This window comes from Oncorhynchus nerka, linkage group LG22 (genome assembly GCF_034236695.1).
Source record: "Oncorhynchus nerka isolate Pitt River linkage group LG22, Oner_Uvic_2.0, whole genome shotgun sequence".
Classification (NCBI taxonomy): Eukaryota; Metazoa; Chordata; class Actinopteri; order Salmoniformes; family Salmonidae; genus Oncorhynchus; species Oncorhynchus nerka.
This window is the reverse complement of record NC_088417.1, coordinates 16,095,417-16,117,062: the sequence shown is the minus strand read 5'-3', so window position 1 is coordinate 16,117,062 and position 21,646 is coordinate 16,095,417. Positions and strand designations below refer to the sequence as shown.

Sequence of the window (21,646 nt, the reverse complement as noted above, 5' to 3'; positions counted from 1 at the left end):
AGGCTGTTCTGAGGGCAAAGGGGGATGCAATCCAATATTAGGAAGGTGTTCCTAATGTCTTGTACACTGAGATCATATTATTAGGTGTGTGTGTGTCATCTTTCCCTCTACTGTGTGTGTTTTTCAGGAACCCGGGAGAGGACAGCAAGATGCTGGTGTGTGACATGTGTGACAAAGGCTATCACACCTTCTGTCTCCAGCCTGCCATGGAATCCATCCCCACCAATGGCTGGCGATGCAAGGTAAGAAACACTCCTAACACCTTTCACAACACGGAATACCGTCGGGCCGAGACAAGAGCGTGTAAGGGATGTGCATCTTTCCCTTTCAAGACAGTGCAATACAGTGCATTCGGAAAGTATTCAGACCTCTTGACTATTTCCACGTTTTGTTATATTACAGCCTTATTCTAAAATGGATTAAATTGTTTTTGCTACACACAATACACCATAATGACAGGGTTTTTTTATTTTTTATATATATATTTTTTTACAAGTGTGTTACATTTACATAAGTATTCAGACCCTTAGTACTTCGTTGAAGCACCTTTGGCATCGATTACAGCCTCGTGTCTTGGGTATTCTTGGGGATTCATCTTTCCCTCAATCCTGACTAGTCTTCCAGGTCCTGCTGCTGAAAAACATCCCCACAGCATGATGCTGCTGCCACCACCATGCATTCAGGCCAAAGAGTTCAATCTTGGTTTCATCAGACCAGAGAAACTTGTTTCTCATGGTCTGAGAGTCCTTTAGGCAAACTCCTAGTGGGTTGTCGTGCCTTTTACTGAGGAGTGGCTTCTGTCTGGCTACATAGAGGGGATTATTGGGTAGTTTGGTTCATCAGGCTGACCCCCTTTCTTCGCTTGAAGTTATTGAGGGATGATGAGCTTTCGGCAATGTGAAGATAAGGATTCCAGAGTATGGTACCTCTTTATCTGATAGAGAACTGACTCTGAGGTGCGGCAGTTGGGAAGGTGAAGGTTATTGCAGTGTGTTATATAGATGGATGTCAGAATGAACCTGGAAGAATCCATTGAAAGGTAAACTGTCTGGGAGGTATGAGTATTTCTAGATGAAAGTGTATAATTGACGTACATTAATGTCATAAATAGACAAGATACTGAGATACTGGTGGCAGCTAGTCTTGCACATGTATTTTGTATGATGAGTAATTTTGTGTGGGTATGAGGCATATGTACTGGCCCAGACACTATTACAGTAAATCAGATATGGGTAAATTAAGCTATAGTATAGAGTTAGGAAGCAAGCCTGATGAACCAAACCACTAATCTTTCTGATGATACCTACAGATTTCATCACTTTGCTGCAGACAAATGTAATATGATATTTCCAGGATAACTTTTCATTCATTAGAACTCAGAGGAATCTAGTGGATGTGACTTGTTCCATTTCATTTCCAACCAATTTAGATTCTGGCTCTTTTTATTTTTATAGATTTATTATTTACTTACTATTTAATACAATAATGTTTTAACATTTTGAAGATTAACAAATTATCTGGAACCATTCAGAAAATATGGCCATACATAAGTTAGCTTAATTAATTAGTGAATCAAAATGATTGTGATAAAATGAAATTGGTATCCTCGGCAAAGAGAATGATATATATATAATCTCATACAATTTAGAAAGTAATATTTCATGATTGACTGTGTCAAACGCGTTGGATAAATAAAAAAAATATCCAAGTATTCTTTAAGAGCTGTAAAGATTTGAGCCACAAGTTGCAAAAGAGCCATATTTGTGGAGTAGATTTTACGAGTTTTTACAATATTGGTACTCATAGAATAGTGTTCATTTTAAATGTTTGAACATTCTCTTATACACCAAATATTCTAGGATTTTAGAAAAACATGATACTACAGATAATAGGTCATTTTAATTTGTGAAATCACCATCACCCACTAATTAACTTGTCATTTTTGCAGATTAGGTGTTTGAGCTAGTAATGTATGAATATTTATAGTTCACAAATGAGCAATAAGTGAATATGTACCACAACGTTGGATGTCACCCCTTGACCGTTTGGAAGTTTTTATTGGGCTTCTTTTCTCATCCCGCTTTGGCCATGTAGTGCGCCTCACAAATGAATTGCTGTCCTCGTTATGAAATAATCAACTTTACCCAAACTATTGCTGATGGTGAATCTGAACAATTGACAACATCCTTTCAACAGGTTGCCAGATGAGTAGTTTCCGGTATCTTACGTTTACATTTTTAATTTTTACAATTTACATTTTACCCAATTTTCTCCCCAATTTCGTGGTATCCAATTGTTAGTAGTTACTATCTTTTCTCATCGCTCAGGAGAGACAAAGGTCGAAAGCCATGCGTCCTCCGAAACACAACCCAACCATGCCGCAGTGCTTCTTAACACAGCGCGCATCCAACCCGGAAGCCAGCCACACCAATGTGTCGGAGGAAACACCGTGCACCTGGCGACCTGGTAAGCGTGCACTGCACCTGGCCCGCCACAGGAGTCGCTAATGCGCGATGAGACACGGATATCCCTACCGGCCAAACACTCCCTAACCCGGACAACGCTGGGCCAATTGTGCATTGCCCCATGGACCTCCCGGGTTGCGGCCGGCTGCGTCAGAGTCTCTGGTGACACTGCTAGCACTGCGATGCAGTGCCTTAAGACTACTGCGCCACCCGGGAGGCCCCGGTTTCTTACTTCTTTATCACGGTAAAACAGAATTTTCAATTGCGCATTGATGATAACCTAGCAAAATACATTGATGATAACCTAGCAAAATACATTGATGATAACCTAGCAAAATACATTGATGATAACCTAGCAAAATACATTGATGGTAACCTAGCAAAATACATTGATGATAACCTAGCAAAATACATTGATGATAACCTAGCAAAATACATTGATGGTAACCTAGCAAAATACATTGATGATAACCTAGCAAAATACATTGATGATAACCTAGCAAAATACATTGATGATAACCTAGCAAAATACATTGATGATAACCTAGCAAAATACATTGATGATAACCTAGCAAAATACATTGATGATAACCTAGCAAAATACATTGATGATAACCTAGCAAAATACATTGATGTCCGAAATGATTGACACCGTTGGTAAAGATGATTAATAATGAATATGTAAAATAAATCATTCAAATTCTGAGCTATATTGTATGCTCACATCTGCTGTTTACGAAGCATGTGACAAATAACATTTTAATTTGCAACATCATTACCATCATTTGACCCTTTAACTTTCTCACTCATCATTATTCACGGTTCACTCCGGTTCATCCTGAATCATGGTAGTGTTGACATTTTAATTTGGAAGTTCTTAGAAACATATTATATTCTTATTTATAGTAAAAGTGAGAAATGCATAAAAATGAACTGCATTATTTACCATCTCATATCTATTGGGCACAAAATTATCTGAAACACAAACAAAACGAACTGCAAATGCATCCAACAAGTTTGTAAATTCACAACCTTGATGTAATAATTGTGTGCTAGGAATATGCGACCAAATACTACACTAATGGGCTGTTTTAATTTATTAATATCTTTAGGGGTGTCAATAATTTACCCCTACCTTTTTTGAGAAAATAACGAATCACAATTTCTACCTCTGAACAATTCTATTAGTATAAAATAATGTACTTTCCCCCAAACAATTGGCATACAATATAGCTCAATATTTGAATTATTTATTTTTATACTAATACAGTTGCTCAGAGAAAGAGGTTTTGTTTAGCTTTTCTCACAAAGGTAGGGGTCAATTATGAGCAATAATGACTGTATATTATAATTTACCCCTGTTTTATTTTTCATACTTAAAAAAAATAAAAATATCTTGAATAGATAAGTATTCACCCCCCTGAGACAATACATGTTAGAAGCACATTTTGTAGGGTTTTCAGGTGAGTATTTCTGGGTAAGTTTCTAAGAGGTTTGCACACATGGAATGTACAATATTTGCCCAATTATTACTTTTAAACATTCTTCAAGGTCTGTCAAGTTGCTTGTTGGTCATTGATAAACAGAAAGTCTTAAGTCAACACTTAACTAGGCCACTCAGAAACATTCAATGCTGTCTTGGTAAGCAACTCCAGTGTAGATTTGGCATTGTGTTTTAGGTTATTGTCCTGCTGAAAGGTGAATTTTTCTGTGCTGTATTACATGCATGTTTTATTAAAATAAACTCCCTAGACCTTGCCCATGACCAAAATGAGGCAGCCACCACCATGATTGAAAATATGAAGTGGTACTCCGTGATCTATTGTGTTGGATTTGCCCCAAATTTGTATTCATGATAAAAAGTAGATTTCTTTGACACCATGTTTTTCAGAATTACTTAACTGCATTGTTGCAAACAGGATGCATGTTTTGGTATATTTGTATTTTGTACAGGCATCCTTCTTTTGACTGTCATTTAGGTTTGTATTGTGGCATAACTACAATGTTGTTGATCTATCCTCAGTTTTCTCCTATCACAACCATCAAACTCTGTACTGGTTTTAAAATCACCATCAGCCTCATGGTGAAATCCCTGAGCAGTTACCTTCCTCTTGCAAATAATTTAGGAAGGACACCTGTATCTTTGTAGTAACTGGATGTATTGATACAGCAGACAAAGTCTAATTTATAACTTCACCATGCTCAAAGGGATATACAGTGTATTCTTTTTTATTTGTACCCATCTACCAATCGGTGCCCTTCTTTGTGAGGCATTGAAAAACCTCCCTGGTCTTTGTGGTTGAATCTGTGCTTGAAATTCACAACTCGATTGAGGGACTTTACAATTATCTATATGTGTGGGGTACAGAGATGGCGTAGTCATTCAAAAATCATTTTAAACACTATTATTGCACACCGAGTAAGTCAATGCAAAGTATTATGTGACTTGTTAAGCACATGTTTACTCCTGAACTTATTTAGGCTTGCCATAACAAAGGGATTGAATACTTGTAAAGCTGAAATGTTTTCAGTCTATTTTTTTTAAATAATAAGAACATTTTCGACGAATAAAATTCCACTTTGACATTGTGTGTTAATCAGTGACAAAATCTCAATTTAATACATTTAAAATTCAGGCTGTAACAACAAAATATGGAGAAGGTAAAGGAGTGGGAATCATTTCTGAAGGCACTGTATTTGTATGAGGAATAAAGTGCTGTCAATTTACCTCACGGGGGAAGAAAATGTGGCGGTGAGAATAAGCTCTGAACGAACAAGAGCTTTTATGTGAAGCTCTCTTCAAATCACGTCTCCTTGTTTACAGTGATACTGTTTTCCCCCCTCCCCGGCCTCCTCTTTCTGTTTTCCATTCCTCCCCGCTCTTTCTCTCTCTCTCTCTCTCACTGTCTCTCTTTTCCCCCTCTATCTCTGTTGTCCCCCGAAGAGTCTCCCGGCTGTTTCACATTATCCCCATTCCCCTCATTCTTCCACCCCCCCTCTCTCTCCACATCTCTCCATCTCTCCACTGTCCCTTAAGAGTCTCCCAGCTGTTTTTATCCGATGGTTGAAAATAGCTTTCGGGCCTTTTAGTGCCTCTTTGTAGCGTCTTTTTGGCCGCGGGAGGGAGGCGATACAGACCTCAATCATCAACAATACAGTGTGTTCTCTCTGCTTTGCTGTGGGTTGCAGTGAGGGTTTGCAAGCACCCAAGCGTTCATCTCTGCTATTAAGCTCTGTATTAAGTCATAACAAGTAGGTTTTTGGCTGTTTGCTTCCTAAAATGGAGGGAGCGGTGAGTGCCCAAGGCTAAGATGGCCCCAACCTCTTTACATTATTGGAAAGGTGAACATTATTATTATTGTTATTGCATTCTGGAAGACTTGTGAGGATTTCTTAGTTTCAAACTTCTATCTTTCAAACCAACATTTTAGTTTTCATTCACCCATTTTACTTGGTTTTGGGCCCCTGGGTGGCGCAGCATCTCAGTGCTAGAGGTGTCACTACAGATCCTGGTTTATTTCCAGGCTGTATCACAACTGGCCGTGATTGGGAGTCCCATAGGGCAGCGCTCAATTAATTGGCTCAGGTTATGGTTTGGCCGGGGTAGACCGTCGTTGTAAATAAGAATTTGTTCTTAACTGACTTGCCTACTTAAATAAATAAAACAAATTAAGTTAATTAGTCCACAAGGTGAAGAGATTGGGATGTAATCTGAGCTAATCCATCATTTCACATCCCCCTCTTCACCCGGCCAGCAGTGGTATGAGAGTGGTAGGGATTGGAGGGATTCTCCTAACCTGCCACATTAATTGGATAGATATGCCTCTCTCTGATCCCATGCCTCTGACCAGAAGCTGGCCACCAGCTCCCCCTCTTTCTCTCTCTCTCTTTCTGTCCCTATTTCTCCCCCTCTTTCTCTCACTGTCTGTCTCTGTCTCGCTCTCTCAATTCAATTCAAAGGGCTTTATTGGCATGGGAAACGTGTTAACATTGCCAAAGCAAGTGAGGTAGATAATATACAAAAGTCAAATAAACAATAAAAATTAACAGTAAATATTACACATACAGAAGTTTCAAAAGAATAATGACATTACACATGTCATATTATGTATATATATATATATATATATATATACAGTGTTGTAACAATGTACAAATGGTTAAAGTACACAAGGGAAAATAAATAAGCATAAATATGGGTTGTATTTACAATGGTGTTTGTTCTTCACTGTTGCCTGTTTTTTGTGGCAACAGGTCACAAATCTTGCTGCTGTGATGGCACACTGTGATATTTCACCCAGTAGATATGAGAGTTTATAAAAATTGGGTTTGTTTTTGAATTCTTTGTGGATCTGTGTAATCTGAGGGAAATATGTCTCTCTAATATGGTCATACATTGGGCAGGAGGTTAGGAAGTGCAGCTCAGTTTCCACCTCATTTTGTGGGCAGTGTGCACATAGCCTGTCTTCTCTTGAGAGCCATGTCTGCCTAGGGCGGCCTTTCTCAATAGCAAGGCTATGCTCGCTGAGTCTGTACATAGTCAAAGCTTTCCTTAAGTTTGGGTCAGTCACAGTGGTCAGGTATTCTGCCACTGTGTACTCTTTGTTTAGGGCCAAATAATAGCATTCTAGTTTGCTCTGTTTTTTTTGTTAATTCTTTCCAATGTGTCAAGTAATTCTTTTTTTTTCTCATGATTTGGTTGGGTACAATTGTGTTGCTTTCCTGTCCCCTTTCTCTCTGTCCCCCTTTCTCCCCCTCTTTCTCGCTCTCTCTCTCTCGCACTCTCTCGGTCTGTCCCCATTCTCTCTCTCTCTGCCTCTCTCTCTGTCCCCCTCTCTCTCTCTGCCTCTCTCTCTCTGTCCCCCTTCTCTCACTCTCTGCCTCGCTCTCTCTGCCCCCTTTCTCTCCCCCTCTCGCTCTTTTTCTGTCTCCCTTTCTCTCTCTGTCTCTGCCGCTCTCTCTCTGTCCCCCTTTCTCTCCCCCCTCTCTCTCTCTGTCCGCCTTTCTCCCCCTCTTTCTTTCACTCTAAATATTTTACATTTGAGTCATTTAGCAGATGCTCTTATCCGGAGCGACTTAGTGCATTCATCTGAAGATAGCAAGGTGGGAAAACCACATATCACAGTCATAGGCAGTACATTTTTACTCAAGGTAGCTATCAGCATAGTCGGAGCTAGTAAAAGGGAAGAGATTCAAGTGGGGTGTTAGTTCATAAAAGACCTTTAAAAAAAAATGTTATGCAATTGTGTGTGTGGGGGGATACTCTTTGAAGAGGTAGAGTTTTAGATGTTTTTTGAAGATGGGCAGGGACTCTGCTGTCCTAGCTTCAGGGGGAAGCTGGTTCTACCGTTGGGGTGCCAGGACAGAGAAGAGCTTGGTGCCAGTACAGAGAGCTGCCCGTCCGTAGGGGTCGGAGGGCTAAGAGACCAGAGGTGACAGAACGGAGTACTCGGGTTAGAGTGTAGGGTTTGAGCATAGCCTACACCCAAACTCCACCACCCCATCTCATTAATCCCTGTCTGTCCACTGCTCACTGTGACAAAACACACACTGTGCTGCCATGGCAAATTGAGTTATCTGAGGCCTGCTAACACACACACTCACCCCTCCCCCACCTTATCCCCATCTTCTCCCAAATCCCAGACAGGCACTTACTTTCCTTAGGATGGACGGGTGGGCATTTATCTCTTCCTCTCCCTGCTTCCCCAGTCCCACAGGCAGGACCTGACAGACAGTGATAGTATTCACCAACTCTCTCCCCCACTGTTGGACATGAGCCGGCCACTGGACCCAGGCCAGAGTGGTGGCTTGTTACTGTACTAGGCCAGTGGGGGTCTGAGCTTTGGAAGGGGAGGGTTTGAGTGTTGTGGGTGTTTTCACAGAGAAGCTTTAGAATGAGCTTGTTCCTCCTCCTCGCCCCCAAAATCCGGGAATGATGCTGCTCCTTTTGAACGCTACTCAATGAGCTTGAAGTGGTACTTTTGAAGGCGTAATGAAATGTCCAGCTGGCTGATCACATGCTCATTGCATAGAGGGAAGCATATTCTTAAAGATGCGTTGGGGAAATTGATGTTAATTCTGATATTTCGTAACTCAATGCAGTGAAAAAGTATTTGAAATGGCTGTCGTAAAGATGGCAAGTGTCGTATCAGTTTTAATTACCAACATTACAATGTAAATAAATGTCAATTAGTTTAGACCTCTGATGTGTTACATTTTCAGCAAACATTCAAACAGAACAATTTCATGCTTCATAACAAAGTGAGGTCAGTTGGCAAACGTTTTGAAGGTGTTTGGCAGAAATAAAGTCATTACCTTCTATGTTATCTATGGTCGTTCTGTTGTCATGTAGCTAAGCATTCTATAGCCACCGGGAAAAGTATTTTTCAAATAATGTCTTTTTCACGTTATAGTTTTGCAACTCCAAACTTTGGTTGTTAGACAATGAAAAGACAAATGTTGAAATGTTCTGGAAGGCAATGAATCCATGTAGTAATGTAACTAATGTAGCATGTCTCTCCCTCTCCAGAACTGTCGGGTGTGTTCTCAGTGCGGAGTCAGGCAGGCAGGCCACTGGGGCCACAACATCACACTGTGTGAGAGTTGCCACACGCGACCAGAGGAGCCCGCCCCCGCCCTGTCGTGTCCGCTGTGTGGGAGGGGCCAGGGCCCCAGCGACCTCCCCAAGGATGATCTCCTCAACTGCCATACCTGCAAAAGGTACGCCTCATTCCGTGGTTACTGTTGATTATGTTACAGAATTCTGCTGAGGGAATGCAAGACAATGAGCTGATACACAGCAGAGCTGTAATTAAGCGATAACACTCGAGGGGTATGTGGTATATGGCCAATATACCATGGCTAAGCGCTGTTCTTATGCATAACGCAACGCGGAGTGCCTGGACACAGCCCTTAGCTGTGACAGACAGACTGATAGTATTCCACTGCTAAGCTCTGTTAGGTTCCTTATTGCCTTATCCCCTAGGTACCTTATTGATATTATAAACTGGTTACCATCGAAATTAGAACAGTTAAAATAAATATTTTGTCATAGCCATGGTATACGGTCTGATACCTGGGGCGGCAAGTAGCCTAGTGGTTAGAGCGTTGGACTAGTAACCGAAACGTTGCAAGATCGAATCCCCGAGCTGACAAGGTAAAAATCTGTTGTTCTGCCTCTGAACAAGGCAGAGATCCTAGGCCGTTTTTGAAAAAAATAATTTGTTCTTAACTGACTTGCCTAGTAAAATAAAAGAAAATATATCACGACTGTCAGTCAATCAGCATTCAGGGCTCAAACCACCCAGTTTATAATATTTATTTTGTATGTGACTAGCCTGGTCCCAATTCTGTTAGTGTTTTGGTCATTGTCATTTTTCACATAAGGGGTCATACAGCACAAACAGATCTGGGACCAGGCTTACATGTATCAGTAAGTGGTGTATTATACTGTATCTGCCACATGGGTTCCCAAGGGTCCTCTTTAAGTGTCTCTGTGTACGCAGATTGTATCATCTGTCTCATTATGTGTGATTGAGTGGCGCAGTGGTCTAAGGCACTGCATCTGAGTGCTAGAGGCGTCACTACAGACCATGGTTCGATTCCAGGCAGTATCACAACCGGCCGTGATTGGGAATCCCATAGGGCTGCGCACAATTGGCCCAGCGTCGTTAGGGTTTGGCCTGGTTAGGCCTTAATTGTAAATAAGAATTTGTTCTTAACTGACTTGCCTAGTTAAATAAAGGTAAAAATATATATTTTTAAACGTATTAAACTTATTTTGTACGTAATGTTTCTGCCACCGTCTCTTATGACTGAAAAGAGCTACTGGATATCAGGACAGCGATGACTCACCTCGTACTGGACAAAGATATTTTCTTTAATGAGTCAGACGCAAAGGATTTACTTCAGACACCTGACAAGGCCCAAATCCATTCCCATGAAGAAGAGACTAGATATCAGGGACGTAGGTCGGGGTGCCTTGTAAGGATCCGATGGCGAGTGAGTAATCCCCATCTACCATCAGTTTTATTAGCCAACGTGCAATCATTGGATAACAAAATGGATGAGCTCCGATCAAGACTATCCTACCAACGGGACATTAAAAACTGTAATATCTTATTTTTGTGACCGACGACATGGATAACATACAGCTGGCTGGGTTTTTGGTCCAATGGCAAGATAGAACAGCTGCCTCGGTTAAGACAAGGGGTGGCGGCCTGTGTCTATTTTTAAATAACAGCTGGTGCACAAAATCTAATATTAAGGAAGTCTCGAGGTTTTGCTTGCCTGAGGTAGATTATCTCATGATAAGCTGTAGACCACACTATTTACAAGGAGAGTTCAACTATATTTTTCGGAGCTGTCTATTTACCACCACAAACCGATGCAGGCACTAAGACGGCACTCAACGAGCTGTATAAGGCCATAAGCAAACAAGAAAATGCTCATCCAGAGGCGGCGCTCCTAGTGGCCGGGGACTTTAATGTAGGGAAACTTAAATCCATTTTACCTAATTTCTACCAGCATGTTAATGTGCAACCAGAGGGGGAAAAAATCTAGATCACCTGTACTCCACACAAAGAGACGCGTACAAAGCTCTCCCTCGCCCTCCATTTGGTAAATCCGACCACAACTCTATCCTCCTGATTCCTGCTTACAAGCAAAAATTAAAGCAGAAAGCGCCAGTGACTCAGATGAAGAGGCAGATGAAGCAGATGCTAAACTACAGGACTGTTTTGCTATCACAGACTGGAACATGTTCCAGGATTCTTCCGATGGCATTGAGGAGTACACCACATCACTCACTGGCTTTATCAATAAGTGCATCGAGGAGGTCGTCCCCACAGTGACTGTACGTACATACCCCAACCAGAAGCCATGGATTACAGGCAACATTCGCACAGAGCTGCCGCTTTCAAGGAGGGGGACTCTAACCCGGAAGCTTAAATTAAATCCTGATATGCCCTGTGACGAACCATCAAACAGGCAAAACGTCAATACAGGGCTAAGATTGAATCATACTATTCCAGCTCTGACATTCGTCTTATGTGGCAGGGCTTGCAAACTATTACAGATTACAAAGGGAAGCACAGCCGTGAGCTGCCCAGTGACACAAGCCTACCAGACAAGCTAAATCACTTCTAGGCAAGCAACACTGAGGCATGCATGAGAGCATCAGCTGTTCCGGACGACTGTGTGATCACGCTCTCCGTAGCCGAGGTGAGTAAGACCTTTAAACAGGTCAACATACACAAGGCTGCGGGGCCAGACGGATTACCAGGACGTGTGCTCCGGGCATGTGCTGACCAACTGGCAGGTGTCTTCACTGACATTTTCAACATGTCCCTGATTAAGTATTTTTAATACCAACATGTTTCAAGCAGACCACCATACTCCCTGTGCCCAAGAACACAAAGGCAACCTGCCTAAATGATTACAGACGCGTAGCACTCACGTCCATAGCCATGAAGTGCTTTGAAAGCTTGTTAATGGCTCACATCAACACCATTATCCCAGAAACCCTAGACCCACTGCAATTTGCATAACGCCCAAACCGATCCACAGATGATGCAATCTCTATTGCATTGCTATTTCCCACCTGGACAAAAGGAACACTTATGTGAGAATGCTATTCATTGACTACAGCTCAGCGTTCAACACCATAGTACCCTCAACGATCATCACTAAGCTAAGGATCCTGGGACTAAACACCTCCCTCTGCAACTGGATCCTGGACTTCCTAAATGGCCGCCCCCAGGGGGTGAGGGTAGGTAGCAACACATATGCCACGCTGATCCTCAACACTGGAGCTTCCCACAGGTGCGTGCTCAGTCCCCTCCTGTATTCCCTGTTCACCCACAACTGCATGGCCAGGCATGACACCAACACCATAATTAAGTTTGCAAACGACACAACAGTGGTAGACCTGCTCACTGACAACGACCAGACAGCCTATAGGGAGGAGGTCAGAGCCCTGACAGTGTGGTGCCAGAATAACAACCTCTCCCTCAAAGTGATCAAGACAAAGGAGATGATTGTGGACTACAGGAAAAGGAGGACCGAGCACGCCCCCATTCTCATCGACAGGGCTGTATTCGAGCAGGCTGAGAGCTTCAAGTGTCCACATGACCTACAAACTATCATGGTCTGACCACACTAAGACAGTCGCGAAGAAGGCACTATAATGCCTATTCCCCCTCAGGAGTCTGAAAAGATTTGGCATGGATCCTCAGATCTTCAAATAGTTATACAGCTGCACCATCGAGAGCATCCTACCTGACTGGTTGCATCACCACCTGGTATGGCAACTGCCTGGCCTTCGACCGCAAGGCACTACGGAGGGTAGTGCGTACAGCCCAGCACATCACTGGGGCCAAGCTACCTGCCATCCCGAACCTCTATACCAGGCGGTGTCAGTGGAAGGCCCTAAAAATTGCCAAAGACTCCAGCCACCCTAGTCATAGACTGTTCTCTCTGCTACTGTACAGCAAGCGGTAACAGAGCTCCAAGTCTAGGTCCAAAAGGCTTCTTAACAGCTTCTACCCCCAAGCCAATAGACTCCTGAATAGCTAATCAAATGGCTACCCGGACTATTGGCATTGCGCCCACCCCCCATTTTTACACTGCTACTACTCTGTTTATTATCCATGCATAGTCACTTTAACTCCACCCCCAGCACATTGACTCTGTACCGGTACCACCTGTATATAGCCTTGTTATTGTTATTTTGTTTTATTATTTACTTTAGTTTATTTAGTAAAAATGTTCTTAACCAACAATGCAGTTTAAGAAATAGAGTTAAGTGCCTGTAAGTAAGCATTTCACGGTAAGGTCTACAACTGTTTTATTCAGCGCATGTGACAAATATTTGATCTTCAATATATTAAACTTTAGTTTGTTGAAGTTTCACAGACGTAGCGTTACATACTTAGCTTAGGTTGGTTTCTTAAACGTTTCACATCGTACAAATGTTCAATACCAAAGGTCATCTTCAGGTTAACAACTGGCTCACCGCTCCAGCCAATCCTGGTCACAGAAAAGATAAATCTGTAGATTACTGGCTACGGGGCCACTACACCAACCACTATTGTTAACCAATCACAGAGCTGGATTTGACAGCCCTGCTGAGGGCCAAAATATTTCCACAACAGAGTAATTGTTGCCCACGCCGACCACAAGTCATTACGGCAACCCAGAGCTCATGCGGTCAGTGGCACAGTGATGGCTTTGTGATAAGGGGTTGTGTAAAGTAAAAACCGCTGTGGCGAATGGATTGGTTTATCCAAGGTCCAGCAAGGGTCACACACCATTTTCACTGTACTAGACACTTCCTGGCGTCCAGGGAAGTAGATGGAAGCTGCAAACTCATATCAACCCTTACAGTGGAACCACACTTGGAAGTGCTGTTTTGGGCATTTTGTATTGGGGAGTGGGAAAACTGTGGCAGCCATAGGTTATTCACGAAGTATTCACAAGGCCAGTTCTGCATTGTTATTGTGGATAGTTTGAACAGTAGCATTAACACCAGCTCCCGGGAAAGGGATGACATGGCCATTCTCTAAGAGGTCCCTCATAAGTATGACGAAGCATACTCACATTTCCGAGTAGGGCTCACGCAGCCACTTCTCTGGTAGTCATCCTAATGTTCCCGAACACACTGGGATGTATTACCATCGATGAACTGCATTGGTGTGTTTGCATAGTGCTTACCTATCACACTGACTCAGCTAACTAGCTTTTTGCCAGTTTCCCCACTGAAACTCTAATCGAACTCAAACTGGTCCGTCTTTTTGAAGTAGCCAGAGCTCGGGAGTCGCTGGAGTAGCCCAATTCCCCATAATGACTCTCTACCTCCCGCGGACACTCACTCGGGGGTCCTTTCGACACAGCCTGCTGCCCTGCCCTGATGCCTGTGCAGAAATGTAATTACAGCAGGCAGGGAGAGCCAGAGAGAAAATGGAGCAGGAGACAGTCGGGCTGCAACCCTACTGGGACAAACCTGCTGCAGCGCGACACAGAGAATTCATCTGGAGAGACTAGAGAGGGAGAGGGAGCAAGGCAGAGTAAGAGAGGGTGCGAGAAAAGGGAGGAAGAGTGGAGGAGAGTGAGAGAGGGGAAACAGCTGGCAGAGCAAGCCCACAGGCTTAGAGACCCCGCTCTGGGAGAGCTGCCCTGGAGGCTGTCTGACTGATGATGAACCAAACCTGCCTGACTAGACAGTTTAGTCATGCTTAATGCATCAGGGTGGACATCAAATTATAACTAAGGCTGGTATAAAGAAGGACTGATGGAAACCAGCTTCACACTGATGACAAGTGAAGTTGCACTGTTATGATGGAGCATGTGATTGTGGTGCGTTCCAGTCAAAATAATATATTTCTTACTTTGTCATAGTCACGTCAGGTGGGGGTATTGTTAGTGGGTTATGTATATTGTCATAACCTGACATTTATGTAAACAATATGGAGATGGTGCTGGTTATTGTGGAAGAAGAAATTATTGGGGAAACACTGATGCTACAAGTTGAAGTAATGTAAAGCTGTGTTGTTGATTTAATGGTGTTTTTTTGTTTCTCTCAGGTGGCTTCATGGGGAGTGTGAGAAGCAGGCAGGGGGCGACCTGGACCTTCACCCCCAGGCCGACTACGTCTGTACACAGAGGGACATGGTGGAAACCCCAGCCAGCCCCATCCAGGAACCCACAGAACCAGAACCAGAGCCAACTATGGGTAAGAACAGAAACTGCACATCTGGAGTGTAGTTGACTATGTGGAATAGTTTTGTGGACTAGTGTTATATGTAATGTGGCTCTATACGCCAGCATTTTAGGGATATGATTTGACATATTAGGCATGTATGAGAATATCCTCAAATACAGAATGTATAAAACAATACCCTCAAATAGAAGTTGACATTCTGTACTGTTTCCTATGAAACATTTGATCTCAATTTGGATTTGAGATGAGACGTTTCATAGGAAACAGTACAGAATGTCAACTTCTATTTGAGGGTATTTACTGGTACTGTGTGTGTAGATAGTAGCAGTCAAACTTTTGGACACCTACTCATTCAAGGGTTTTTCTTTATTTAAAAAACAAAACAATTTTCTACATTGTAGAATAAATAACACATATGAAATCATGTAATAACAAAAAAAAAAAGTGTTAAACAAATCAAAATATATTTGAGATTCTTCAAAGTTGCCACACTTTGCCTTGATGACAGATTTGCACACAATGTAGAAAATAGTACAAATAAAGAAAAACTCTTGAATGAGCAGGTGTGTCCATACTTTTGACTGGTACTGTGTATATGTACATGTTTTCGGTTCACTGTCCAAATACATATGATGTGGAACAGTGTTGTACTGTTGTCATGTTGACTATGTAGAATATAACTGTAGTCTAGTTGTTGACTAAGTGGAATATTGCTGTAGTTTCTTAATCCTGGTCACGGGGACCCAAACAGGATTTTGACCTAGCACTACACACCTGGTTCCACTAATCAACGAATCATCAAACTTTTGTTTGATTAGTGTAATCAGGTGTGTAGTGCCCAGGGCAAAAACAAACATGGTCACCCCTTTAGGTCCCCAGGACCAGGATTAAGAAGCACTGCTGTAGTCTCATTGACTATGTGCTGTAGTCTCATTGACTGTGCTGTAGTCTCAATGACTATGTGCTGTAGTCTCATTGACTATGTGCTGTAGTCTCATTGACTATGTGCTGTAGTCTCATTGACTATGTGCTGTAGTCTCATTGACTATGTGCTGTAGTCTCATTGACTATGTGCTGTAGTCTCATTGACTATGTGCTGTAGTCTCATTGACTGTGTGTAGTCTCAATGACTATGTGCTGTAGTCTCAATGACTATGTGCTGTAGTCTCATTGACTGTGCTGTAGTCTCATTGACTATGTGCTGTAGTCTCATTGACTATGTGCTGCAGTCTCATTGACTATGTGCTGTAGTCTCATTGACTGTGCTGTAGTCTCATTGACTATGTGCTGTAGTCTCATTGACTATGTGCTGCAGTCTCATTGACTATGTGCTGCAGTCTCATTGACTATGTGCTGTAGTCTCATTGACTATGTGCTGTAGTCTCATTGACTATGTGCTGTAGTCTCATTGACTATGTGCTGTAGTCTCATTGACTATGTGCTGTAGTCTCATTGACTATGTGCTGTAGTCTCATTGACTATGTGCTGTAGTCTCATTGACTATGTGCTGTAGTCTCATTGACTATGTGCTGTAGTCTCATTGACTATGTGCTGTAGTCTCATTGACTATGTGCTGTAGTCTCATTGACTATGTGCTGTAGTCTCATTGACTGTGCAATAGTGCTGTAGTCTCATTGACTATGTGCTATAGTGTTGTTGTTGACTATGTGCTGTAGTCTTGTTGTGCTGTAGTCTCATTGACTATGTGCAATAGTGCTGTAGTCTTGTTGTTGACTATGTGCTGTAGTCTTGTTGTTGACTATGTGGAATAGTGCCGTGCTCTTGTTGACTATGTGGAATAGTGCCGTGCTCTTGTTGTTCACTATGTGGAATAGTGCCGTGCTCTTGTTGTTCACTATGTGGAATAGTGCTGTTGACTATTTGGCGCTACCCAACAATTAACTGTCCTGAACATATTTTTGGACAATATCTCTTTAGGTTTTGTAATATCTTTTTGGATGATGCTGTGCAATTCTGGTCATCCCCAAATTGAAGGTCCACACAGCATTGAATCCTCTCCATCCACATCATCTCTCACAGAGCCAGGCCGGGTGTAGCGGGAGAGAAATGCTTCAATTACTGGCTTCCTGTATACACAGAACCAGCTGGTGACCTATCATGGGCTGGCCCCGCACCACCAGCTAAAAACCAATCTGATTTCCCTCAAAATATATATTACTGGGTCTGGGAGGTTACCAGTATCCCGATACTCGTTAGTATCGTGGCAAGGAAACAAAACATGAAGCGGAACTGCCCTAATGTTGGAAACAAACATCATTATGTTGTCATCCAGAGTCACATGTATTTATTTTCTAAACTACAGCACAAAATACGTTACATACAGCAGGTTATTAAAGCAGCAAAGAGTTCGGTTTGCTGCATGTTTTCATTTTTGCCACTGAAATTGGGATACTGTTAACGTCACAGACCTAGTTATTACCTGGCCAAATTAAAATGGACCCTGTTCCCAGTCTGCTTGGCACCCAGATGAATTGCGGTGCAGAGTTGTTGTGATTTCCTCTTCTCTCCTCTTCTCTCTCCCTGTAGCCAACCCATCACCACTCTACACTGTCTTCTATCCACCCCATCACCTCTCTACACTGTCTTCTATCCACCCCATCACCTCTCTACACTGTCTTCTAGCTACCCCATCACCTCTCTACACTGTCTTCTATCCACCCCATCACCTCTCTACACTGTCTTCTATCCACCCCATCACCACTCTATACTGTCTTCTATCCACCCCATCACCTCTCTACACTGTCTTCTATCCACCCCATCACCTCTCTACACTGTCTTCTATCCACCCCATCACCTCTCTATACTGTCTTCTATCCACCCCATCACCTCTCTTCACTGTCTTCTATCCACCCCATCACCTCTCTACACTGTCTTCTATCCACCCCATCACCTCTCTACACTGTCTTCTATCCACCCCATCACCTCTCTACACTGTCTTCTATCCACCCCATCACCTCTCTACACTGTCTTCTATCCACCCCATCACCTCTCTACACTGTCTTCTATCCACCCCATCACCTCTCTATACTGTCTTCTATCCACCCCATCACCTCTCTTCACTGTCTTCTATCCACCCCATCACCTCTCTTCACTGTCTTCTATCCACCCCATCACCTCTCTACACTGTCTTCTATCCACCCCATCACCTCTCTACACTGTCTTCTATCCACCCCGTCTTCAATCCACCCCATCACCTCTCTACACTGTCTTCTATCCACCCCATCACCTCTTTATACTGTCTTCTATCCACCCCATCACCTCTTTATACTGTCTTCTATCCACCCCATCACCTCTTTATACTGTCTTCTATCCACCCCATCACCTCTCTACACTGTCTTCTATCCACCCCATCACCTCTACATTGTCTTCTATCCACCCCATCACCTCTCTACACTGTCTTCTATCCACCCCATCACCTTTATACACTGTCTTCTATCCACCCCATCACCTCTCTACACTCTTCTATTCACCCCATCACCTCTCTATACTGTCTTCTACCCACCCCATCACCTCTTTATACTGTCTTCTATCCACCCCATCACCTCTTTATACTGTCTTCTATCCACCCCATCACCTCTCTACACTCTTCTATTCACCCCATCACCTCTCTATACTGTCTTCTACCCACCCCATCACCTCTTTATACTGTCTTCTACCCACCCCATCACCTCTTTATACTGTCTTCTATCCACCCCATCACCTCTCTACACTGTCTTCTATCCACCCCATCACCTCTTTATACTGTCTTCTATCCACCCCATCACCTCTCTCCACTGTCTTCTATCCACCCCATCACCTCTCTATACTGTCTTCTATCCACCCCATCACCTCTCTATACTGTCTTCTACCCACCCCATCACCTCTCTATACTGTCTTCTACCCACCCCATCACCTCTTTATACTGTATTCTATCCACCCCGTCACCTCTCTCCACTGTCTTCTATCCACCCCGTCACCTCTCTCCACTGTATTCTATCCACCCCGTCACCTCTCTCCACTGTCTTCTATCCACCCCATCACCTTTATACACTGTCTTCTATCCACCCCATCACCTTTATACATTGTCTTCTAGCCAACCCATCACCTTTATACACTGTCTTCTATCCACCCCATCACCTCTCTTCACTGTCTTCTATCCACCCCATCACCTCTCTACACTGTCTTCTAGCTACCCCATCACCTCTCTACACTCTTCTATTCACCCCATCACCTCTCTACACTGTCTTCTAGCTACCCCATCACCACTCTACACTGTCTTCTATCCACCCCATCACCTCTCTACACTGTCTTCTATCCACCCCATCACCTCTCTACACTGTCTTCTATCCACCCCATCTTCTCTCTATACTGTCTTCTAGCTACCCCATCACCACTCTACACTGTCTTCTATCCACCCCATCACCTCTCTATTCTGTCTTCTATCCACCCCATCACCTCTTTATACTGTCTTCTATCCACCCCATCACCTCTTTATACTGTATTCTATCCACCCCATCACCTCTCTACACTGTCTTCTAGCCAACCCATCACCTTTATACACTGTCTTCTATCCACCCCATCACCTCTCTACACTGTCTTCTATCCACCCCATCACCTCTCTACACTGTCTTCTATCCACCCCATCACCTCTCTACACTGTCTTCTATTCACCCCATCACCTCTCTACACTGTCTTCTATTCACCCCATCACTTATCTACACTGTCTTCTATTCACCCCATCACCTCTCTACACTGTCTGCTAGCCAACCCATCACCTCTCTACACTGTCTTCTAGCTACCCCATCACCTTTATACACTGTCTTCTATCCACCCCATCACCTCTCTCCACTGTCTTCTATCCACCCAATCACCTCTCTATACTGTCTTCTATCCACCCTGTCTTCTATCCACCCCATCACCTCTCTACACTGTCTTCTATCCACCCCATCACCTCTCTTCACTGTCTTCTATCCACCCCATCACCTCTCTACACTGTCTTCTATCCACCCCATCACCTCTCTATACTGTCTTCTAGCTACCCCATCACCACTCTACACTGTCTTCTATCCACCCCATCACCTCTCTACACTCTTCTATTCACCCCATCACCTCTCTACACTGTCTTCTAGCTACCCCATCACCACTCTACACTGTCTTCTATCCACCCCATCACCTCTCTACACTGTCTTCTATCCACCCCATCACCTCTCTACACTGTCTTCTATCCACCCCATCACCTCTCTATACTGTCTTCTAGCTACCCCATCACCACTCTACACTGTCTTCTATCCACCCCATCACCTCTCTATACTGTCTTCTAGCTACCCCATCACCACTCTACACTGTCTTCTATCCACCCCATCACCTCTCTACACTGTCTTCTATCCACCCCATCACCTCTCTATACTGTCTTCTATCCACCATCCCATCACTGTCTTCTCTATACTGTCTTCTATCCACCCCATCACCTCTCTATACTGTCTTCTATCCACCCCATCACCTCTCTATACTGTCTTCTATCCACCCCATCACCTCTTTATACTGTCTTCTATCCACCCCATCACCTCTCTACATCACCTCTCTCTTCTATCCACCCCATCACCTCTCTTCACTGTCTTCTATCCACCCCATCACCTCTCTACACTGTCTTCTATCCACCCCATCACCTCTCTACACTGTCTTCTATCCACCCCATCACCTCTCTACACTGTCTTCTATCCACCCCCCATCACCTCTCTACTGTCTTCTACTGTCTTCTATCCACTCCATCACCTCTCTATACTGTCTTCTATCCACCCTCTCTTTCTATCCACCCCATCACCTCTCTACACTGTCTTCTATCCACCCCATCACCTCTCTTCACTGTCTTCTATCCACCCCATCACCTCTCTATACTGTCTTCTATCCACCCCATCACCTCTCTACACTGTCTTCTATCCACCCCATCACCTTCTATCTACCCCACTGTCTTCTATCCACCCCATCACCTCTCTACACTGTCTTCTATCCACACCCATCACCCCATCACCTCTACACTGTCTTCTATCCACCCCATCACCTCTCTACACTGTCTTCTATCCACCCCATCACCTCTCTACACTGTCTTCTATCCACCACATCACCTCTCTACACTGTCTTCTATCCACCCCATCACCTCTCTACACTGTCTTCTATCCACCCCATCACCTCTCTCCACTGTCTTCTATCCACCCCATCACCTCTCTACACTGTCTTCTATCCACCCCATCACCTCTTCTATCCACCCCATCACCTCTCTATACTGTCTTCACCCCCATCACCTCTCTACACTGTCTTCTATCCACCCCATCACCTCTTTATACTGTCTTCTATCCACCCCATCACCTCTCTACACTGTCTTCTATCCACCCCATCACCTCTCTACACTGTCTTCTATCCACCCCATCACCTCTTTATACTGTCTTCTATCCACCCCATCACCTCT

The 21,646-nt window shown here is 43.5% G+C and overlaps 1 protein-coding gene across 1 annotated transcript in view; it reads left to right on the top strand.

The window, feature by feature from the left end:
- The window catches only part of LOC115104488 (histone-lysine N-methyltransferase 2C-like), a 264,974-nt gene that overhangs the window by 141,022 nt on the left and 102,306 nt on the right, over nt 1-21,646 (top strand). The window contains 3 exon segments of the mRNA XM_065006980.1: nt 128-242; nt 8,995-9,185; nt 15,047-15,195. Of these exon segments, the coding sequence (XP_064863052.1) occupies nt 128-242; nt 8,995-9,185; nt 15,047-15,195 (455 nt within the window).